Source organism: Varroa destructor, unplaced genomic scaffold, assembly GCF_002443255.2.
Source record: "Varroa destructor unplaced genomic scaffold, Vdes_3.0 BEIS01000001.1, whole genome shotgun sequence".
Classification (NCBI taxonomy): Eukaryota; Metazoa; Arthropoda; class Arachnida; order Mesostigmata; family Varroidae; genus Varroa; species Varroa destructor.
Window position 1 is genome coordinate 23,625,395 of NW_019211454.1, and position 25,229 is coordinate 23,650,623.

At 43.5% G+C, this 25,229-nt stretch overlaps 1 protein-coding gene and 1 long non-coding RNA gene across 4 annotated transcripts in view; both read left to right on the forward strand.

The window, feature by feature from the left end:
* LOC111252879 (uncharacterized) overlaps window positions 1-25,186 on the forward strand; it is a 27,812-nt gene extending 2,626 nt beyond the window's left edge. For 2 of the 3 annotated variants that reach the window (XM_022811476.2, XM_022811465.2), the window contains exons 3-4: window positions 23,306-23,519; window positions 23,733-25,186. In XM_022811476.2, coding sequence (XP_022667211.1) covers window positions 23,306-23,519; window positions 23,733-24,444 — 926 coding nt within the window. In that variant the 3' untranslated portion in view covers window positions 24,445-25,186. The remainder of the gene's footprint in view (window positions 1-23,305; window positions 23,520-23,732) is intronic. The other variant, XM_022811485.2, reaches the window with a different exon arrangement.
* LOC147758409 (uncharacterized) lies at window positions 4,809-10,056 on the forward strand. Its single transcript, XR_015326351.1, has 2 exons — window positions 4,809-7,810; window positions 8,102-10,056. It is a non-coding gene; the product is annotated as an uncharacterized LOC147758409 (long non-coding RNA).
* Window positions 25,187-25,229: the final 43 nt, after the last annotated feature.

A 25,229-nucleotide genomic window follows, 5' to 3' on the forward strand; every position in this document is an offset into this window, starting at 1 on the left:
TAAGACTTTATGCTTTGTCTCTAAGACTGTGTTTACATAAAACTAGATATTTTAAGGACATTTTTAACATATACTAGAAGTGCCATTTCATCATTCGCCGTGATTACAGTTTCGGTTCGGGACCTAAGCCACTTACTATATATTTTCAAAATATTTCTTGTTTAATCTGTAAACAATTTGTAATAGTAACCGTGCATCAAGAGATAAATTCACCAAAGTACCATTTAAATACGCTACACGCCAAAACATTTCAGCGGACCCTAATTTTGGGCTGACTGCAGGCCAAAAGTCCCAAGTATGCAAGGACTCAAAATGGCCGAGAACTATCAAAAGATTGGCGCCCATCTGGACGACCCAATTGACAACTGACTTTCCTCTCCAAAACGGCCATTAATTTCTGTACTATAAATCTAGGTGTACGAGAAATAGCTTTTTGAGCCTTTTTGATGATTTTCTGAACCTTTTAAATCTGAGACCCATTGAGTATTTTCCGGTCTGCCTAATGAAAATTCTCCCCAATTTCTTTAGAAAAATCGTGAAAATTGACAATAGTGCAGACCGTCAATTTCAGGCGAAAAATTACCCTTTTTCCTATTTTAATGGGGGTTCGTCCAGCGCGAAGAGATAGGACAATAACTCTTTTTCGCTCACGTTGCAAAATTAAGGCATTGTTTTCTATTATAATGAATTTGTTGCTTCATGCTATAAAAAGCAGATTTTCTGCAAACAACAAGAATGGCGGACAAACACATGCCCATTACGACAAATAGCCTGCCGAAATTTGTCTCTTTTGTTCAAAAATGAATGACTGGGTTGAATTTTCGTGCCGCTGGATGATTGCTTATAGCCCACGTATATTTTGGCCGAAATGGCAGCAAGGCCTTTGCTAGACATGGACAAAATTTCATAACAATTTGATGTACTCCGGAGTTTTCTGGTGAAATTAAGTAAGTTTTTGTATTGTGCGTCTCACGGTTTTGCTTGAAGCACCAACGAGCGTCCATCAAATTGTGTGCCCAAAATAAGATCAACCTCACAGACATTCTGCGGATATTGCAAAAGGCCTAGGGAAACTAGACACTGAGTAAAGTACAACTAAGCAAATAGTTCGAGGGAGTTTGTCGACGACGATCTTTATCCTAAAGAGGCGTATGACCCCCATTATAAACGACCGAGGTTGAAGCAATTCGTGCTTGTTAAGCGCCGAATCAATTGGTTCTTTCCAGGTCACATTGATAGATCGTTTAGGCGTCAGAAATTGTACGGCAGAGTTTTTTCTGATACAGCTAGATGTCCAGCACTGAACAGTGAAGAACTGCGTCAGTAAAACTCTTGTCATCTCTACAAAAGTCAGACTTGCTTGATCGCGTCATTACGGATTACCAGACATAAATGTACGGCCACAACGCGGACGTTAAGACAGAGTCTATCGAGTATCGGTTCACCCATGAACCCCGACGGAGGAAAGAACCGCAATCCAGGTCCAAAGCTGCAGTACGCCTTATAACTTCTACTGGTTATCAATCGGGAACACACGACTCATTCATTTTTAAATCGATTTTATATATAGGGCTGAATTATAGATGTAATATAAAATCATAGATTCAATTGAACGCGGATCGATGACAGCGGTGGAAGGACGTGCTTCTCTCGTTCTCGGAGGTACTGCTCCCCCCTCCCACCCATTATCCGGGTTTTCTCTCCTGGTGTTCTTTTGCACCGATCTAACAACTACACTTGATCGGTTTCTTGGAACCATCCTAGTTTGTCGAGATGAGTGTTTCGTTCAGTAATGCGAGATGTGAGAAACAGGGGTTCAGTGGCAAGACATCACTCTGAGCGGTAGACCCAACAGCGGCTGTGTTTTACGCCTCCGTGAAAATTCAACGTCATCCTTGTAAACATTGCCTCCGATTCCGCTTATTATTATTCAAAATACTACATCACAAAGTAGAACAATATTCTGCCGGGGATGGTAATGAAACTATATTGATTTTTATGCTATGTAATCTCATCGTCTTTGAGCCTAGGCTTGAACCGAAAATCCCCCACTCGATTGTCTGGATGACATTTGGTTTTAAAAGCCATTCCTCTCTATATATTGCATAATACTAATGATTCCATAAATTCCAATTGAACCTTTATCCATCAACTGTCCTGCATGTAGTCCCGATGCATACCGAATACATACCACGGCCTTCCTGCACTTTACCGAGACTTCCCCGAGGCTCTTTACCGTTTTCCTTCGTTAGTACGTTGTTGAACAACACGAAGTACCAAGTGACAATGTCACTAACAGGAAGATCATAGTTGAGGGTACTTCCAAAGTGGACTTCGATAAATGGGACTAGTTACACTTTATTGAAGTGCGGCAGCAGTGATGCTAGCAGTTAAGTTGGTGTGAATGGAGCTACGTATGGTGGTTACAGATAAGGTATCCATCGTAGAAGATGCCGAACTATGGAAGAACCTGGGAATACACTGCGTGTTTACACAGCAGCGCGGCCACGTCACTTAATGCGTTACCGTCTGAAAGCGGAAGTGCCTACCTATTTTGCCAGGGAGATCGTTAAAGCCTAAAACAAAAGACCAAAGTGGGGGTAAAAGGGCACTGTTGGGAGGAAAGGGGAGCTCAGTACGGAAAGATCTGTATCTAATATTTGTTTTGTTGAAAGATACATAGCGTTCTATAGGCTCTTTGGTTGTGTTGAGAGAAACTATCTGTATGTATTTCCCTTGAAAACACAGCGTTCAGAAGCATTCACGCTCGAGCTGCACCTCTATCTATATATAGTGGGTCTCAACTTTCCTTCGGCCGATCACGCTGCAAGGGTTCAGACCTCGACGACACGCAAAGCGTTCACCAGTAAGATTACCGGGCATGTATTTGATAAAGGATGCAATAATATCTTGACCCTTGTACCCACCTGTCAGCCTACAGTCTAACAGCAGAGGACCCTCAATATCTGTTCGCTAGGATTGCTTTATAAACTCTACTATTATGAATGCAGATATAGGCACTGGCACAAATCATAACAGCAAGGTAGACGGATGATCGGGGCTCCAGTGAAAAATTTTACATACTTTCAACGTATGTACAATAACACGCTATAGCCTTGACACATGCCTGAGATAATAAAGACTATTAACGACGGCTGATATATATACACACATACGTATATACAATACTATATTTACAATCATGCTGCTTAGAACGATAAATTAACTCAGAAATGTGAGCACATGGAGACAATGGGTGCAACAATAGAACCTGAAGTGTTGCCTCTAGCGTTATCCTATTCACGTAATGTCTGCAGGGATGGCTATGCTGGTGATTCATCTTTGCAGTACTTTTTCGGCAAAAAAACAACAGAACTTTTTACGCAACCTCTATATTATCCCTTCAGATTCGTGAAAACAAATATAAAATATTCTCACCTAGTGGCTTTACGTCTCCACTATATCACACACAAACCTATCTAGATAGGACATAACGTCAGCCCTCATATGATGGCAGTGAAGGAAATTCGTTACGGATTTCTGAAGGTCCGGTCGACTCGTTTCGATTGTACACGCACATGTGAGACAATACGGTCTCAGTAAGAGGGACTATTAGTCAAATCTATTAATCGTCGCTAACCATTTATACTTAACATTACCGTGCCCCTTATATGGTTTTCCGAACTTCCGCAGTTACAGAAAATGTTCAGTTTTTTTTTTCAGTAGCCAAACGTAAAAAATCAAAAACCTTCTCTGATCTAGTCATTACTATCTAAACAAATCAGCCTTGGAGCAACCCGCATTTGTGTCATTCTATGGTTCGTGTTGTCAGTTCGGAGCTTTCTTTGCCCCAGCGTGTGTTATGCCGCGCACGGAAAGAGAGATACCCATCATATTAGTGAGCTCTATCGCTATCAATATTATGTTTGAGCATTTGACTCAGCTGTTCGCTTCCCATAGGGCTATGCCCTTTTACGCTATACTATATTCTAGCAACAACGTTGATACGTAGCCGTTGCGTTACTTTTTTTTTTTTTTAGTGTCCTACCTGCCTGGCTATTTACTGACATATTTTGTTTTCTGTGTTTTTGATACGACCACATCTACCTATGCACACTAGGTACATTTGTATGTATGTGTGTGTGTGTGCGTGCGTGTGCGCAAAATCCTGCACAGAGAGAATAGTCTAAAACAAGAACGAAGAATAAGATTGTTTCGAGCTATTCTAGTAACAAGGGAACAACGACTCCGCTACAACAATTGAAGCTTAACAGAATAGGCTTATTATAAATCATGAAAGGAATTAAGTAAAAGACAATGTAATCACCAAGAATCACAATTGCTCTACAACAATCATCATTAACATGATCATCATTATTATCAGCAAAACAATCGGTAGCACGCACTGGTGACGAGCACTACAACTAGGTCTTTTAAATACGAGATGATGTTAATGGCTGCAATAAATTTATACATAGCTTGAAAGACTGTGATGTAGGTAATATATCGATTCGTGCCGCCCTAGTTGACTGCCTGCCCAGCAAAATTGAACGCAGGTAGTCAAATAAAGCGCTTTCCGGCCATTTTGTCTTCTCATCTTTTTCGTCAACGAATAGCCGGCCACTTCTATACAGTATGCACCCTCGAGTGTTCGTAGTCTTGTCGGGGGAAGCTTGAATTTTTGGGTTGATTGTAAGGATCTGTGTAGCCTAACTTAGAAGTTGCCTATACAGCAGCAGCAGCAGCAGCAAATAGCAGGCCACGAGGGGCATGCTGTTGCTAACGCAGGCGTTCAGGCCATACAGAGTTGAAGCAAACGTTGAGCCACGCACAATGGCTGCTAATGGGTCCGTGGCACGAAACGCACCTTCAAGAATAAGCTAAGACGGAAAAGCGGGACTGCACAGCAATGGTAATCATTACGACGTACTGTGATGATGATGATGATGACAATTTTGAAATCTGGCGCCATTTTATTTGCCGCAGCATTTCTAACTGATCTGGATAAACAAGCTGATTGTGCATTTGTCATTCGCTCTGTGTCTGTTTGTGCGTCTGTGTTTACCTTGTCGTGCGTCTGCTCTAGCTGCGATTTATATCTACGGCCAAAAGCTATATGCATTTGCCGATGACAAACGTACGACTACTCGAGCGTATTTCTGCTATATGGATAGCTATTGTCGAATACAGAGACAGCGAACGTTTTCTCACCAAGCTTTCGCGGTTCCGTTCGTTGCTCGCGTCAGTACACAGGCCATAGCATAAAATAAATGCATAATAAGTTTATTTTCTCGTTTCGAAAACAAACGTTAACGAATAATTCTCAGACCGGTGGCGAGCCATTTTTGGGCAGTGGAATAACGCTGGTAACCTGTTCAGCGTAGTGGCCCAGCAGTGCTGTCGTTGTTCCTCCATCTGCTTTTTAGGCGCTCGTTATTTAATGTTAGTGATGGCTGTACGCTGTTGATCGTAGCGGGTTCGCTCGCTCACCCATTGACCATCGACGTGAAAGTCCGACGTCTGCACGGAGAGAAAAAATCGTCCGTTGAATGTAGTTGTCTGGACGATAAGCAATTTTCGAAACAATTTCTTTGCAGAGCGAAAATTTGTTTGACGGTATTATTTTCGGTGTTCTTTCTTCTATCTTTAACAACGCTTAACGCTGTCTTCACTTCTGTTGTATCGCCAGTTGGCATGACTCGAAAAGCCCATAGGCAACAAAAACATTTGCACACAAGTGCGAACAAAGCCAATAGCCAGTCATGGGACAATAGATATACTTATGTAACGCTACTTTGAGAGAGATAAGGCTGGAAGCCACACATGTACGCACGCCCAAGCGCGATGAGTAAGCTGAAAAACACCTGTTAGATGGGACACCCTTGATGTGATGCGAAAGTTGTATAATTTGATTTGGGGGTTGTTCTTGGTGTTCTTCACGAACGACTGTCCGACAAGTTGGTGAATCCCGTCACCATCTAATCGCTTATTTCGTGCTTACTTGCGTATTAGGCGTCCGCTTTATGCAAAAGCGTTCCGTGTCTGTGGATTTTTAAACGCAGTCGTACCAGGTAATAACGCGTAGCTAGCTTTCAGCTAGCCAAGCAAACTTATTGTTACCAACATGGTGTCTCTTCTAATTGGTCTGTCAATCATCGTTTGACGCCTTGACGTTGGGATGATAGTCCCAGCGTTCTAGTACACAACAGGTCATTCAAGGCGCACACAAAAGGTGCGTGGTCGACATACGATTGGCCTAACCTACCTGATGGTTCTATCGCAAAACCAAGGAAGCGGGAAAAGACAGATCGGCAAATATCGATTGTTATATGTAATCTAAACTGTTTCATTTAGCGTGTTCTTGCAGGCGTACCCTTTTAATATTATGGATGTATTGTGTATACGTGTATCAGTAGCAAGACACTTCTTTTGACCTCTGCTGTTCTTACAATGGAGTGTTCACAGCAGTTCGTAGTAGTTGTGATATATGAAAACTGATGATTTGTCGGCTGAAGAGAACGTGCATAGTACGCCTCTAGTGTGTGACCTCTGTTCGAACGCTTATTCGAAAAATCTTCAGTCTTCGAAAATTGTCAACTTTGCAAATCTGCGCACGTATCGACTCTTTGATCTCGAATTCAAAAAGGGCCGCCTTTCTGAAGCGATTTGGAGTCGGTAGATATGCCGAACCGCACCGCACGGCACAGCGCCAACTTCCTGTCGTCTCCCTAGCGATTTCTCCGATAGTATAATAGTAGCGCATGCATCGACGGCGTGAACTAGAATCATACCCATAGACAACCCTATTTGACATAGAAAGCGAAATAGGTAACCAATAATCGGGAACTAAGTGCTCGTTGAGAAAGGGCCTATTACTGAGCGGGGGGTGTCACAGACCTCTCAGCTTGACGAGACGTAGACACCAAATTTTTGACTGTGCGAAATGATTATGTAAATTGACTGAAAATTGATTACGTAAATTGTTCATAGCTCTAGTACCATAGTTTCAAGTGCTTTTTTGGCTAAGGTAGTTTTGACGGTTGAGACGAACGAAGCAATAATACCTGAAGTCGACTTAATTTCGAGGCTGCTAATATTAAACAAAATAGAATATCCATTGTCATCGCATTTGCCAAGACGTCTCTTTGTATTATGCTATGCCTAATTGTGATTTGGCACACGTCGCGTCCTGCATTAGGAACCTTTCAATCGGTATCGTAGTGGTTTTGGTCGGGCAGTGGATAAGAGAAAAATAGGAAATACCACAGGCTAAACCTTGTGCTGCATAATAAGACAGAATAGGACGAAGAAATGAGTCAGAACCGTGCGACAATACGTAAAAACATGTACCGAATCTCAAATTCAAAAAGGTTTTGATAGAGTGTTCGAATTGAGATGACTCGTCGTGTTGATATGGGGTATTTCGAAACTTACGTTGAATACGCGTGAACAGTAGATGGAGTTTGAACGAAAATTTTCGTCGGCTCCGCTATTAATGATAAAGCGTAAAATAAAATAATGTACGTACAAATGACTAGGAGCACGGGCCGAGCTGTCGTGCGAGAACCGCGCGTAGTACTCTATTTAGCTGTTTAAAAGCTGTCTGTCGAACCTACATCAATGATATAGGCGATGGACATCAAGAAGATTTTTATTTATTTGAGAAGTACCTAATTGTGTGTGTACGAAATGAGTGTAGATCAATTAATGGACGCTGTAGCTATGGGGAACAGGGAAGATGGCACAGTCGTCCGACAATTAATGCGTTTCCAACACGCTCTAGCCACTAGTTCCGGTGCCCGCGAATGAGGTCAGCATTGATTAAATTACGTTCTGATTGCGCTTTTTTCATATTTAAATTATCTGTCTATCGAACTTGGCAAACATTATCTACTATACAAAACATGTAACTGATATAAAACAACGTCTACATGCGCCATAAAATAATTGAAACCTAAAGCTGGTATTACATGGCGTTTATTCCTGTTCAACGAGTCGGTAGGCAAAATAGGTTCCCTCTGAGTGTCAACGGGAAATCTAAGTAATGACAAATCAAAATAATCGAACGTCTGAACTCTGCAAAACATTGCACGCGCTGTAGTGACGATCGGCTTAGATCGAATTAGTTGTTCTACTGAACGTTTATCCTGCGACCGCGGGGTAGTGGATACAATGTGGGTGTTGTAGACGATAGCAGAACCATCCATCCGATCCCATCGTGACAAAGGGAGACGCAGAAGAGAGAAGGTAAACAACCTGTGCCTCGCGTTTGTAAATAGTCAACGTTGTAGGGTGTCATCCGACGAAATAGTGCTGGGACTAAGGAGCGCGCCGCAGGCGTAACGCGCAACACGCGGCGGACGGAGAAATCAGTAACGTCGTTGTCAGCATTGTAGCCGTCCAGATGGTTCTTGGATGACGGACGAAAGATGAGCCGTGTGTATACTGTCAACGACACATGAACCTGAATAGCTGCCCTACTGCCGGCACCGAAGGCTGAATCCCATATCAGGACCAAACAGTTAATGTGTATCCGAACAGTGGCCGTACCGATTTTCGGCCACATAAAGTACTTCGACTCTATGGTACTTGTTCGCAACTGCTGTTGGTAATTCAAGAGCTACTGATTACTGCTGTTCCAAGATAAGCGAGGACATTTAGCAGAACAAACGGCGACAAACGAAGCGCGCACCAGGTTCACCTAGATCCGTGCCCACAAAATAGACATATTGTCGCAGTGATGTAGACGCAATTTGAGGGTAGCCACTGATGACCCCACTTCCCATTCGGATGATGATAACGATTATGGAGTTAATGCAGTTGTTCTGCAATGTTACGAACTTCAGCGCACTAAATGGTCCTAGCAAGTCAAAGTTTTATTTTTATGGCTAAATAACCTTCGTTTGTCCCCTACATATTGGGGTCAAAAAATAAGACAAAGAAAGGTTCCTTGCATTAGAGCTTGACAAACTGCCGCCAGCTGAGTAAAGCTTTGTAGTGCCGATTTTACTTTTTCTAGCTTCCCTCAAAAATATTTTTTTTAAAAATCAAACCTAACTAGTGGTGCACCAACGGCCGGTGAACAATTCGAGCTAAAACGCAGAACTGCTTTCCTCCATTCCTTTATGGATTTCTCATTTGATGCATGATCGAAACAATCGTTTTTGGCTCCTTCTTTCGGTGATCAGGATGGCACCATACCCACCATGACTAGAGCCAAATGATCTGCTTTACTACCAGTGTTACGTCATAGCAGCTGGTAACGATGCTCACTAAGAAGAAGAAGGGTCGAACCAGGACTTGAAGCGAAGTGACTTTAGCGGCTCCCGATGATCGTTAGCGGCTACGATCAACCGAGCGAATCAATGTTGAAGAATGGAACAAACCCCGCCACTCCACCGAGAGCGTTCGCTGGCTGCGGCGCTGGCAACGGACGCTTCGGCGATATTAGTTGGAGATACCTTTATCAGTCGCTGGCCCTCGTCCTTTTTCTCCTCACTTCGACCGCAAAGAAAGACCAGAATGGCGCCGAGAAGCACGATGGCTACGGAAAACTGTCAAATGATGGCGCCAGCCAACCATCAGCGATTAGTGGCACCTAGGAAAAGACGCTCGAACATTTGGACAACGACTTCCGGTGAAAATCTCTCTGACGTGTGAACAGAATTAAAATTGAATGGCGGTAACATCAAACGAACGATATACATATATACGGATAAAAACGTATGTCCACTACGTTGCGCATCTCACACGGAGGCAAGAAGGCGGAGAAGCCCCCGTTTCTCTCTGTCATTCGTTCCCCCCTTGATTTTTCCTTTAAACCCTCCGTTCCCCCCCCCCTCCCACCTTGGTTTTGGTGTTCAGCTACGATGCCTTCAGAGCGCCTGCAGATCCTCTGACAGACTGGAAATGAACCCTAAAATCCTAATGGGATAAATATCACTTATACTTTATTGTGTAATATGATGTTCAAGAACTAATCTATCGCTAATGTATTTGCATAGCCCTAATTGGCACCAATAAATAAAAAAATGAATGAGGCCAATTCAATAAGGACCCCTGCATCTTCTACGTTGGAGGAGACTGTTTGGTTCATATTAATTTTAAATCTTTGATTTCAATCACAAGACAAAACTGTCCAAAAAATCGTTACAAGGGGACAACAATAAAAAGCTACAGGGGGAGTAGGGAGAGGGAAAGGGAATATGAATAACCAGATGCGCTATTAATAAAAAGAACCAGTGACGTGATTGGTTCCATTGTGGATATACCACCACAAACTGTTCATTCCGTCCCGAGCCATCTTCCGTCATCCAGCAGAGTCGCCCCCTGTTTTCAGCGTAGCCAAACAGATCGTAACGAACGGAGTATAATCCACAGTAAATTGCTAGCGTGAATTTTGTTTCGTCCCTCCCACAAATTGCTTCGGACGCCATTGGCCGCTGATGCCTATTGCGTCCGCGAACGGGACGAACAAGCGTAAATAAGATATCGCATGTCTATACATACAGAAAGGGAGAGAGGGAGGGAGAGAGAGGGAGTAGAGAAAAATGTGTGCTACCTGAAATTGTCTTGTCGATAACAAATGAGGCTTGTTTCCATGTTCGCCGGTTGCGCTGCACGAGTTTTCTGAGGCTGCTAGAACTACAATAGCAATACGCCAAGTCCAAAGGTATTCTTTGCCGTTTCGCTGCGTCCCTTTCGAAATCGGCACAAGTGCGCCTATGCGAAGGTGCGCGAGGCTGGCACAAAAAATCGGGACGAACGTCAAACGATGCTGGACTCCTTTCTCATTCCCAGGCTACGAAATACTATAAAGGAGAACTGTTCTATTAGTGATGTAGAGGAAAGAGGATCTATCTACCTACGTATTACGTTTCTGATCGAAGTAGGCTGGGGGTAACTGCGTCCCGATCAGATTCCCACGAACCGTGGTCGTCCTCTTCCCTTAGGGCCGACGGGGCTATTGTTACGTAAACTTAGCGAACCAGCGGAACAGCGAATAGCTGTTATTCACTCGATATCGTCTTCTACAACATCCGAGATCTGGCTGACTCCAAGGGAAACTTGGAGAATCGATAATGGCGTGGCTGTGTTACAATCAAGGGGCAGTGACTGCTGCTACTGTCATTGGCAGCGCTGGTACTACGCATTCTAGGTTCGAGACCGGATCGAAGCAAACGCAAGGACAATGTGGACAACACATAATGCTCCGGTCTGGACGTGACTACTTGCACATCAGGAACTACTGCACGCTTTACGTTGTCTATTTTTACCGATAAGACACAAGAGCTTTACGCATCATGATGTTATTATTCGTACGTTCACTCAGTGAATATGGGGTGCAAAAGGGGCAACTAATGGACGTAGACACTGATACGAAGCACTATCTACCTTCCTTTTTCCGCGCCCAGAAAAATGGGCCCTTTGATGTTTCTCGTTTTTTGGATCTAAAACTTAAGCTGTTCCAGAAGATTAAGTAATAATTCCGTTGACGTTTGTGCTAACGGTCGAACCGACTATGGTTAATTCGACATTGGCCTAGTCCCTGGATTTCTCTAGGCTGAGATTTAATTAATCTCTGATTTTTGCCGAGGTCGACCCGGCAGCTTGGATGGCCAAACCTTTGCCTAAAAAAGCAAAGGGCTGTTGGTTCAAACTATGCCAATCGTGTGAATTGCGCACCAGATGTAAATAAATAAGAGAAACCTATTCCTTGACACCGCCTGCTAATTGGAGTCTAAATAAATGCTTTAAAATGAAAATGGTTTCTTATTTAAGTGAGGGATATCAATTCGGACACCCGGTTTCAGATCTACGCTACCTCAGTAGATATTTCTAAATTTCCGTAAGTACTACTGCTAAAGAGAGATTTTTTAAAAGCAGGAAAAAATACAGGTCTCTTTACGAAGCTGTGCCTTTGATTGCATAGCATTTTTAGGACCGTATCATTCAATTACGTTAGGTGTGATAAATATTTCTAAAAGTTTTTGTGGTATTTTGAGAAAAAATTTCGTGCAATCCCTTTTAAAGGATCTCTAGAACACACTGGCAACGTAAAACGTCCCCACGTTTCCATGTTACAGCAGCACAACAAAACCCAAAAAGGTTTTCTAATAGAAGCCCAAAGACACGAACACATTGATTCCGTGTCATCAAACGAGGCTCCGTTCGACCGCTCGAACTACCTGTGTACTGACCACTCTCACTGGTATAGTGAAGTCGACTGCTGAAATTGCTAACATCATCCATCCCTATGTAATCGTAACAAAAAAGCCGTTCGGCCTATCCCCTACTGTTAGCGTCACAATCTAGACGTAATTCTTTGAAGGGTTTTTCATCTTCGACGCGCTAAGGGAATGACATCATCGTCATCAGTATCAGGGAGGAGTCGTCACTGCAGTAGACAACTGAAACAGATACTTTCAGATAGGGACCATAAACCCGAAGCAAGGATGATGTGTTTGCCAGCGACGTTCTGGTTCCCATAGCCCAGAAGAGAGGTTTGGGAACGACACAGGACTTAAGTCGACGGTCTGCTGTAGAGACGTTCGTCATCCACCGTTTGACGCTATGAGTAGTCGATCCGCTTAGGATCACAACTAGTACGGTTCTGTTGCAGCGGAGGCGGCAGGGGCAGCAGCAGCAGCAGCAGCAACAACAACAACAACAACAACAATTGCAGTCAAGCACCAAAAAAACGGTCTGAGCTGTCAAATTTAACGAAACGAATCATAAAAACGGCAGAGTCCAACAACGCGCTACACTTTAGCAAAGGGATCAGGTTTGGCGTCACGATGGAGCTAAACTAAAAAAAATTTGTGTGAATTTAAGGTAGCGATGGCGACATGAGACGCCGATAGCTTCGGGAAAGGTTTACACGACAGGAAATAATTATACGGTGAAAAAAATACCTATATATTATACCTCAATGGTTATAGAACGGAAGACCGAAGCATAATTGCCATGGGCAATTCCTTTATGCTTCACTAAAATTTAACGAAATCGCTCAAATTATCTATCCGAGTGTTAATCTCTTTATTCTTATGTAAAATCTAACAATTCTGTTCCCAGAATTAGAAGTAAGCATCGTGAATTGTGGCAGTTCGTTAAATCTATGGAGAAAAGATTTTTTTCTATTTGCAAATTTAGATCGCTTTTATGCGTGTTTGCCTTCTGCTTTTAAAGAGTACGTCAATATTGATCCAGCGCCGGGTATTCATCACCGTCGAACACTTCAACTAAGCTAGACAAAGTGAAATAATAGATAATTTGCTCCATTGCGGCACTAATGATGGCCAACCGACGACTATTCAAATACAAATCAGACCAGCCTTAATGTATAGCCTCTAATTAGTTGTTAGAGACATGGACCTTTTGGTAACGATGACACTACAAAGATACTACGTGTTTTAATTACCTATTATTATTATCATCTACAGGCAATGGTCAAATGCTACACCCTTGTATCCTGCAACCTGAAAATTTAACGCATGTAATAAAATCAGTATGAATAGACTAATGATTAAAAGAAAAACAACGAAAAGTGAGATCATTTTTCGAACTGGTTTGGATATGGCGGCCGTCGCGGAAAGCCAAGAGGCTGCTGGAAGTTGTCTCTTACCGCGAATGATACACGTTTTCTAAAAATCACCTGTCACAATTTTGAAATCCAAGAAGTTTTTCAGAGTATTAAAACGGTCAATTCTATTTACTACGACCACACGCAATTACGTTAGCTAGTTTGACGTTCGACGAATATGCCAGCGTTAATAGAGGTGCTCGCTATACGTTGTGGTCAACATAGTGCCAAAACGACGACAAATACGCCACCGTACGGGTGAACCCATATTCCATTTACCTGTTAAATATATGGCGACGATAGTGCTATAGTTCTGCCCTCTGCCCAAAAGGCTAAGTCAATAATTTCATACACAGCGATAATATGTTTACATATATAGAGGTTATTTGGGAGATGCTTTGCTGGCTTCAGCAGTGCAAACAAAGGAAGGGCAACACTTCATTGAATGTCGATGATAATATATTTAGCAGGCCTAGCACTTCGAATCGGCGACCCCGCTGGCATTGCTAGTCGCGTTTAATGATCTACTCGCCCGAATGCTGGGCGGACTCAATTCGACGCACGAGCCCGGTTCTCTCTTTTTTTCGAAATTGTGTAATGTTGCCTATACGGTTGTCCGCCATCGTAGCAAACCAGCCCTGCCCCTAAATGAAGCATCCTGTCTCAATATATTGTTGAAATCTTTCAACTCGTTGTTAGATGGGAATCGAATCGATAAATGTGAATAGATTTACTGTGCGAAACTACGACGAGACGATCGATTATCGAAGTGGCAAATGTTTGAATAAATAAGCGGGACAAAATCTAATTCGCTCTTGGAACTTGAACAAATTTATCCGGCGCAAGTTCTACGAGCCAATTATCTGTGTTCTGCCCGCTGCTAGTGGCCGTATCACACGCCCGTTTCGTCCCTGCCAATGGTCGCTGTCATTGTGGCGTTCAATCAGTTCAATTGAGTTGAATATGGCCAGCAAACTAAGCCGAGAGGACAGAATACAGAGTAACGCCAAGCTACAGAAATGGCAATAGCAGCTCCAACGACACTATTTATAGTCGGGGGGTAATAATTACTACCACTTGGTGTTATTGACCATTGTTGTAATGGTCGCCCATACGCTAGACGCTACTGCTACGGAAATTCAAGCGATGGCCACAAGCAATATCAATCAATTGTAGAGGAATCACTATTTTTTGAGAAACACGAGATTTGCGTGCAGATGGCAATCTCACCCTGGCTGGTTGGCCTCTCTCGCGGTTGACTTATTCTCTATTCTTATTCTCGAATATATTTCTAATGAATAGCCAACCGAGTGATACCACTGCCACCTGGTAATTCAAATCAAAACACACGAAGTGATGCTACCGCCGAGAGACTGAGCGACGACGACGACGACGACGACGACGACGACGACGACGACGACGACGATAATACCCAAAACGAATAAATAAGATTTCTGCAAAAATCTTAGCAGCCGAAATAGCGGCGAAATAGAGGCGGCCGGGGCCGGGACAGCAATCAGGCCAACGGCCGGATCCATAACAACTCCTTCTTCTGGACAAGGTCACCAGGAAACAGAGCACTAAACTACGATTCTTTTTGACTGCTGTCTGTCACAAGCTACAGCGCAGTATGCTAATGAGATAATTAGGCAACGTTTCTGTTCATTGCAAAAGCGGACTCTATTCATTAGAGAAGTCTATCGCTGCACCTTCAGCTCTTATATATAGATATATCTATTAATGAAAAAGCTAGCTCAGCATGCGAGTAATAAACGGTTCATGTTTCATTAAATGCTCAGTTTGTAGATACGTTGTTTGAGAGAAAAAATTGCACAGTAACGATACCATTGGCCTGAAATGAATGCAGATGTACGGCCTCTGTGCCCTTAACTAGATCGGAAGGTGTGTATGAATGGCTTAACGTAGGCTTCTGAAGTCCTCTATAATTAACAAACAGAATTTTCGTTTCAAATATGAGCAGATTCACACCTGAAAAGTACATTGCCTGAAAATATGGGATTATGTCCGGTCATGTTTGACATCATCGGATCTAGCTTCGGCAATTGCCGTTTCGATGCCCTGCTCTCCATTGGATTCCTGGGTATTTTCTGAAATGATCCGACAAGCGGCTGAGCAGCATACCCATTATTTGCACACATTTATCCCTTTCTAGCTAAATTTGGCTGAAGACTACTTTCTCCCACTAGACCTTTCGTCATTTCGACACTTGTTGAATCCCAGTTCCCTGTTCTAAATAAGGCATGCTTATTGGCTATCTTTCTCCCTATGACGAGCTTTTCCTATTGGAAAAATGTTTAGGTTTGTAAACGATATTTAGTATTACTAGAAAGCTACTGTTTCAGTCGAATCAACAATATCCACACACATATGTTGTACCGATGAAGTACTGTGAGGCCTGCGGAGGACAGTTATCAAAAATAGCCTGCAGGACTTTCCTTGGGCCAACTTGCCTCGATTTGTGACCAGGTCGTGGCAGATGCGAAACGACAGCAGCAAGTCGTATCGCGTCTTAGTTCTATAAGGCGATTGTACTTTGCCAAATACGCTTAAATTTAATGCGGTTATGGCGCCAGTAAGATTTTTGAAAAAGAAATTTGTTGTGTATTACTACTAGATCATATGTGAGCCCCGCTGATACGCGATCTTACGCACACTTACACAGAAAATAAAACGAAAGAGAGCTAACATCTATTGTAACAGAAGAACGAACTTAATGAAATGATGATTTGTGAACTTGATGAAAAGATGAATTGTCAAGTTACCGAAAAACAGATTTCAGCTTCTCTCCGGCTTCGAATCGTCTCCAGCATTCGTAAGCGTTCTCTGCGGACCACTGATATTGCGGCTTTCGTACACTTTTGTGTACGAAATGTTGCATTTTAGCTGGTTGTCCACGTTCTCTATTTTTACCGAAGGTTTTCGAATAGAGAAATATACTTTTGGTGGAACGTTTCAGTTGTGGAAATCTCAATGCTGCAAGGAAGACGAACGTGACGGAGCAAAACGCTAGACGCTTCGTAACGGCCAGTTTCTATACAGCAAAATGGAATAAGGTGGGGTGGTTTCGGCCTCTTCTGGTCAGTAGTGATGACAACAACAGTTTGGCACTACTCTGCAAGGGACTTCCGCTTCTTCGCTGACCATCAAATGCTTTCGCTATTTCCGTTTTGCCCTCTAGATCATTCCGGTTTCAATATAATAGTCGCAGAACCGGCTTTGCCCTCTTCAAGCCGACTCGTCTCGAGCACGAACGTGAAAGCCCCTTTGGCCTCGGGTCGACCAAACCAGGCGGACAGAGTGGACACACTCGCCGCTGATTATAGGTTATGTTGTTGTTCCCTTTATCTCGACTGAGGATAGCAAGAGGAAACCTCACTTTGGGAATAACGAGCGACTGAAGATGCGAACGCAAGCTTGCCTGTTCCTTTTCAGCTTCACAACAGAATAGGCAGAATTACAGGATAGTGTTGCGATCCTCGAAGCTACCCAATGACATGATGCAATATGACGGGGACAGGGAAGAAGAAGGACAATCTTTAGTGGATCAATTTGCAGCAATCTTCTTCTCTTTAGGCTGGTAAGTTATGTGCTCCCGCAGTGGTTTGTAGATCTGTTAACGGTTCCGCATCCCTGGTCCGTAGTTGGTCGTATCATAGTCACGCAGGGTTTGTCGATGACCTGGGTTGCGGGATACGAAATACATGAGAGCCACAACTACCGGAAGTATTAGGCTGTTATGTTCCCTTCTGCCAAAGCGGAGCAGCGAGCTTACCCCACTCATTGAACGTACCCACTTGGTACAGCTCCCCCTATCTTTCTCTCCTTTTCTCTGAGACTATCTTTAGTGTTGTTACGAGACGAACTGCTAACGTCAGTCGAAATTACCAAGGTAATATAGCTAAATCGAGCATCAAACAAATCAGTCTTCCTGAGCTCGGCCGTCGACACATTCTGCCAAAGTAGATCTTTTCCAGGCCTACGAAAGGCGATGTGGCTCACGCACTTTAAGCTTAGCCTGCTCATTGGTCCTCGCTGTCCCGCGGAAGGCTCTAGGCAGTGTCGTCCGTGCTTTGAAACCCCTGATTCCTGCCTTATCTGCCATTCTATCCGTCCCTTACACTGTGTTCGGCCACTTGGGGGTCAACTAAGCTGCCGGCCGGCCAGCCAACAACAAGAGGAAGGCGGCTGGATAGGAAAGACCACTGGGGGACCGGAAATGGCCATCTATAAGTTACTTCCTGTTGGCCATATTTAGGCCTTTCCCTTTTTTTGGCTGGCGTTTGGCACAGCTGCTACTTCCTTGGCTTTTCAAGCCGAGCCTATTCCAGGGAGAATCCGAACTCAACGAAGAAATGAGTGCGTTGTGAAAGCAAGGAACTCCGAGTGGGAGGTTTACGTTCTAAAGTCATCCTTTGTGAATCAATTGACTTCAAATGGAGTTATTCTAATCATGTTACCCTATATCCTGGCTGAAAAAGTTTGACAATCGAATGTGCAAACAAAAGAGTAACTTGTATATTCCTTGTAAATTCGAATGTGTGTGGTTCATTATCTGTACTCAGCAATGCGGCTTTACTGTTCCCGTACGATCCTTGTTCAGTTACCGAAATCGTAGGATGTAACAAGCGGACTACTATAAACCAGCCATTTTTATGAAACAACACAAAAACAAAGATACATCAGGAGACTCTGATGTTCAATCATAGTCGTGATACAGATCGACCGATGCGGTTTTGGTCTCTACAGCCTCATTTCGCTCAACCTGATGTTATGCTGATCTGTTTTTCTTTATATACTATAAACACCCACCGATTCATTGTATTTTTTGTTTTACGCTGGAGATATAACTGGCAACTGACGTAATTGGCAACAAGATCACACAGAGGGAGATGTTTTCAATTATCCGTAAAAAAGAACGAGAAAAACGCAAAGGTCAGCCTCGTTCTCTCTTAGGGCCTATGGTGAATGGCGGTGCTCGGTATTCCGCTACCGTTTACATTCGCAGAGCGGAATGGCTTAGACGAGAAGAACCTCTTAGAAAGGCATTAAGCGATCAGAGCCAATGGTTGGACCCTTTTACTGGCTTGAATAGGGCTCGCAGATCCCCATTCGCCCAAGTTCCGCTCCGACGTCGTCGCTGTTTCTACCGCTATTGCCAGAGAAGCAAGTGTCGCGCTGTTACAGTTTGACTAAACTGCAATTTACCTGTCTATTCGTCTGTTACCCCAACGGCAGCGGCGGCGTAGCAGCAAATCTGTCTCTCTACAGTCCGGCCGACTGGCAGACTAAGCTATATCTCGCACTATCACCATGCCGACGTCCTCCATCGGTCGTCTTTTCTTTCGTTTTTCCACGGAGAGCACCGGATCCCACAGCCGCCGCTGATTGCGACTGTCACTTCGTGAAGCGACGAACATCAGGGAGAGAATGGTGATTTTGGCGCTAGTTCTGCTTCTATTAATGTTCACGGCGCTGACAATAACGACGACTACGATGATGGTGATGCTGTTAGAGGGAGGCGTAACAGACTGGGAGAATGAAACAGTTATGCGAGGTTGTCATGTAAAGGAGCCGTAACAGGAACAACAATAACAGTTGAGGTGACGTCGGCTTCTTCAGGGCCGCCAGAGCTACCGCCGCCGCCGCCGCCGCCGCCGCAGTGGCTTCGACTTTTTCTCGCATCTTCTCGTTGTCGCTGCCACTACGGCGAATATCTTCTACGTATTTTTCTTTGTTTCCCTGTGACTATGGGCTTTGCCCTGTCGTCGGTGTTTTTTCTATGGTTTCTGCTCTCGTTTATTCTCGCGAGGCTTCTTCCCAAAGACGAGTCAAGTACAAGCGCGAATGAATTGCAGGAATGCCAGCGCTGACAGCGCTAGCAATAATTGTTGTTGCAGTTGCTGTTGCGATCGTGCTGAATAGCACAGGACCAGGTGGACCGAAGACGGACTCTTGTAAAGAAAAAGGCGATCAATGTAAATCGCTATAAACAACAAACGATACAAACTGTATCCGTTTTCCAATCATGACTATTTATTAGCGGCTTGCTGCTACTGCTGCTGCCCCCGCTGGCCTCGCACGTTACCAAGAGGCGCTGTTGCCCCCACGTCCGCTGCTGGTCTTACCGTTATTGACAGATTTACTGCCTTTATCCGTAAATTCATGTCATATGAGGCATAAACATAAAACTGATCTTCCTCTGCTACGTGCTGCTGTTTTCGTTAAGGCTCAAAGGAATCCTATTAACCGCTTCGAACGAGCTAGCTATAAAAAGGTGCGAATTAGAACTATCTTGTGTATACAAATCGTCAAAATTCTGTTCTTTTTAGAGGCTTAACAGTTTCACCACTGTCACTTATCTATGTATTTTTAAATCTGCTGCAAAATGCTTTTGTTACATTAGTGTCCACAGGTATTAGAAGACACTGTCGTTGACGACGCAGTCTAACGATATTAGAATGTATAAGGTCTTGGTTACGCTCCCCTAGTTTCGAACGCGAAGTTCATACCTTGAAAAATTGGTACTGCGTTTGTTTTTGAGTGCGGTGTATCAAAATATGAGTTAGCTCGAGTACACGTTCCAATAGAACTTCTATCTAAGTAATATACTATGAGAGACCTAAGTTTAATATAAGTTTGCTGGGTCCGGTTAGGTTGTCACCGTTGTTAAACCATGTCTGAAGTAATGGTCAAACGGTGCCATCCTGGGGTCGATTCTGTCTTCAGTAGAGTCAGACGAGAAGGGTGACTTGTCTGTCTATCTGTCTACGTCAATTTTCCCCTTGAAGCTCGTATCGCTTACGCAGGAGTTCATTTATATTAAAGATCAATAGCAAGCTAATCAATCAATCAAAACAGTCAAAAAATAGGTTTTTCTTTTTTACATGAGAAAAAGCATCTAAGTTGTCAAGTTTTTTTTGTTCTCAGTCTAAGAAGAACGCAAATGTTTACCCAGAATCGATGTGGCGAACGCGTTCATTCCCAGCGACATACGAGTAAATTGTTAACACACAGTTCGCTCCTTCGTTCGGCTATTGATAATGGATAATGGACCGAGGTTCGGTGCCGTTAACAACTATATTTTGATGATGATACAATGATTAGAAGTAATTCACAGTTGGGTCTCAACGACTCGCCGACGCGGCGAACGTTTGCCCGCTTCAGTCGCTAGATCCACAACAAAAAATCTTTCAGAACGGTAATGGACGGATTGAGCAAATGGCAAGAGAATTTTTAATACTGGTAATAACGTTTACGGCAAACACAGCTAAATGTTTACTTTTAATGTTTCGATATCATGCGTGTCCTTCATCGTTTAAGGCTTCGCGGCCGCTCCGGCGGCCGCTACAGTTTTTTTTGTTGCTGATGCCCATGCCACTTGACGAACTTATTATTACTATTCTTTACACATACGCGCTGATTTATCTATCGTGGCCTCGATGTTTCTGTGTTCGACGGTCCTTTTTTAGTTACGCTGTTGACTGTAGATATTATTGGCAGGCCAAAAGCACTGGCTATTCACTTCGTGCTATTTTCTCCTCTGTCTTTTCCGACAAACTTCAAATCATTGGCTGACTAGCGACCGGTCACGCGATGAGAAACAGCGTTCCGGCAACGTAGACCCAGATGCGCAGACTGTGCCGTTTGATTCGCCTTCGCCCTGCCTCATGCATACATACGCAGATCTATGTACACACAGACACAAAGATGGATATGAGTGACAGTCTTCGAGTTAGTTGGAGACGACGCATGACAAGGCGACCCTTTTCGGTTCTACAATGACAAGAGACCCTTTTACAATGGTTATTTCTCATAGCTAGAGACTGTGTCGTTCTGTGGCGCAGTAGCTAGTAAACGAACGCTATTTTTTCAAGACTAACCGATAATGGCAGTCGTTGTTGAATACAATTTTTTTTACCTTTGAGCTAAAATTAAAGCGTAGCTCAACCAGCTGTTTGTCTCTAACGTTAATGTAAATAGTAGACTTTTAATTCATTTATTAAAACCAGGCCGCGAAGTTTGCATCCTGATCGAGATTAATTCAAAACGATATATAGAGACCTTTTGCATTCTATTCGCACCTTTGCCATTTCCATTTACAATTGCCATTTGCTCTCCCACGCACAATTTTAGCGTGCAGATAGATCTTCTTGCGATATCTTCTCGCAGGCTCTGCGCGGAGTCAGGATGATTGCTCTCAGTGAAGTTCGTGAAAGTGTCGTCAATGCGCGGGAAAGGCGAGTTTCTTTCTAAGTGCTCATCCAAATCAGATGGGAGAAAAGTCAGAAGTCTGCAGCCCTCGAATATGGATCCACGGAGCGCCGTTTGTGAGCGGCTATCGCCGCAGCAATTTCGACAAATTTCTTGCTCCTTCGCTTCCTCTCTGTCCGTCTGGCTCACAGATGACACGCCAACGTCTCATAGTGTCTTATCCATACTGGCCAGCCAGCCAGCCAGCCAGCCAGCCACCGTTTGCATGGTCTAATGCGTGTGCCGTTTTGCTGTTCACTGCCTGATGATCTGCCGCCGTCGCCGCTGCGGCCACAGCTGCGGCCACCGCCAGCGGAGTGGCGAAAAACACAAATCACCCTCGCAATCAACGGCGCGATAGTGACAGGCTTCCGCGAGCCAAGCAGTCTGGTCATGACGTAACGATTGATAACGAAGTACTGCCGATATATGAGAAATGCTCGCTTTCAATCTTCTATACATATATACAATTACAAAACTAATAATTCGGACCGCGGTAGCAGACCCCTGCTAGTAGCGATAATGGTCGTTGTGGCTCGAGTAGGCGTCTTTTGTGCCATTTGGTACTGTTGTTCTCGACGCCGGCATAACTGTCGTCGCTGTGTCAAAATAATGATGGCGTGAGTAGCTGAAAAACGGTATCAATCCATGATGGCAGAAGCTTGAGTAGGAAAACGCTCGAACAGACCAAGAGGCGTTCATGTTCACAGCAAACGTTGACCAACTAAAACTCTGCCCAGATAGCCTTGCTTAGCTTTTCGAAGTCTTCGACACGGGCACGCATTCGGACGTTTTGTCTGATAGTCCATGTTAGCTGTCTGAGATGTTAAAAAGCAAAAACAAGTTGCATCAGTATAAAAATAGCTCGAAGTAGAACGGGCTTCAGACTAGTTTGAGGCATTTGGAGAAGCGATACATCAACAATGTCATGACTCTGCTGTATCGTTGTTCCAACGATATTAGACATACATGCTACATATGATATCGATTGTAGCGTTGTCGATGAGATCCTTTGGTCGAAGCAAAAAAATCAATCGCTGCTATGATTCGTGCATTTACCAGGTCTCTAAATTCAGCTCCCGGTCAGAATATTGTTACTTTTACAGTAGAGTATTTCGCATTGAACTGAATTTCTGAGAAATACTCTTTATTCTAAGCCAATCGACGCGCGGTTAGATTGCCGAAGCTTGTTCCACCCAGAAGAAGAAGAAGAAAGACACCAATTGTTTCGGACTTTGCGCCAATGTCACCAAAAGGAACATGAAAAAAGATCCCTTACCCTATAGCGAAGTCAGATTTTTCATTATACATTCAGTAATTACCAGATGACTTTCTTTCTGTATAGCATAGTTAGTTGTAAATGTTCGACGAGCTTGGATGTGGGGCGTTAGCACTTACATGATACTATGTTCTGCGGACCTCAACATGCACTATCTGTCTTCTGTTATCCAGATGAACACGACACAAGCAGCAGCGATTTCGAATGCAACCTAAAAGGATCAAAAAAGCCACGCAAAGCAAGAACAGCCTTTACGGATCATCAGTTAAAAACCCTTGAGAAGAGCTTTGAAAAGCAGAAGTATCTGAGTGTACAAGACCGAATGGAGTTGGCAAATCGACTGAACTTAACGGATACTCAAGTGAAAACTTGGTACCAAAACAGGAGGTAGGTACTGCTGTTCAAGGTTTTTCTACTAAAATTAAAAACAAGAAAGACGATTTTTGTTGACGTTAATTAATGCAGACGAAAGCACATCGCCATACAAACAAACTATTAAATCCGACATCTTCTGATTTATTTTCTGCCAAGAGGCCATGTGTGGAAAATTAAAGACAGTTTTTGAATTATCTACTGCCAAACCTTGTGTGTCCTGTTAAGTGAACACATGTTTTATTTCAGAACTAAGTGGAAGCGTCAAGCGATGTTTGGCCTTGATTTCCTGCCAATTGCCGCTCGTCAGATGCTGCTCACTGGGCAGGCGCCGCCCCCTAGCGGGCCTACGCCTCCCGGAACACTCTTTCCTCAACCAGGAACACCCCAGCTATCAGCTCACTTGCCGAATGTGCCTGGCGTCCCGCTAGGCGCACTGCAGTCGCTCCATACATCGCCCGCCGCTCTGCACCATCAGCTGGAACAATTGTACCAGGGCGGACACGCCGGGGATAATAAACAGATTCAAACTATCCTACAGGACGCGGCTCAGAGAGCGCTTCTATTAGCCCAGATGGCGTCGTCGATACCCCCATCCGTGCCTACGGCTGCAGTGTTGTCTACTGGAACAACTTCTGTGGCAGCAAACATTTCCGAGCGTGGCGCAGACGATGTCAGCGACGAAGACTACAACAATGAAGGAGATGATGATCACGATGACGATGATTTACGCTGTAACCAAACGGATCACGAAAACGGTGCACAAGTGATGCAGATGCATCATGAAGAAAAAAAGCGTCAGCGATTGGACGCAATGAAGACAGAACGATTTTTATCAGAGAAAAATAATAGTCACACACAGGGGGATGATATCAGTGGCACAACAGATGAGATTGATGTTGAGTCGAGTGAGGGTTATGAGAGGGGGCAGAAGAACTAATTTCAGAAAGCACAACAGAAGCGGTATAAATGCATAGTAGGTTGAACGGTGAAGGCAGACTCAGGGATGATAACTGTGTTTATGTGGTTGGCGGAGCAAAAATGAGATTAAAGTGAGTGCGGTCAACTAAGCGGGGCTGATTTTGTTCGAATTCCGGAAAACAAATAGATAAAGACCGATTCTGTTTAAAAAATATATAAAATAAAAAATTTACTTTTTTGCTAGGTGCTGTCCTAGGCTTCCACGACGGGTGTAGTAATGCACTAACGGGCATGTTATTAAAACGTGTACTCCAAGGTACACGAAAATTGTCTTTGACAGAAGATCAAGGCTCAAAATATGTTTTATGCAATTAATTCAACTGAGAACTAGATGTAAAGGAGAAACACGGTCTGTTCGTTATCATGCTATGTTGGGTAATTTATTTATCGTACCATCACATCACTACTACTTAGAGTGGACTATTTTAATAATATTGTTAATTATTAAATGAACGAACGAACGAAGCTAGATTACGAAGCGAACTATGAGGAATCGTGTGTGAGCTTCGAAATCTGTATATATTTTGTAGATAAACAATTTGCAGAAAATAATGTTCAGGCTGCTAAGTTGTATATTGCAACTCTTATATAAATAGGTAAACATATATAATTAAACAAATCAATCAATGGCCTGACAATCTGTATTCTTAAGGACACTCTTCCTTTGGGAAGAACGATAATAAAACCAAGTGCATATATAATTGCTGTACATTTTTTTCTATTTAGAGACGTATTTAGTAAACT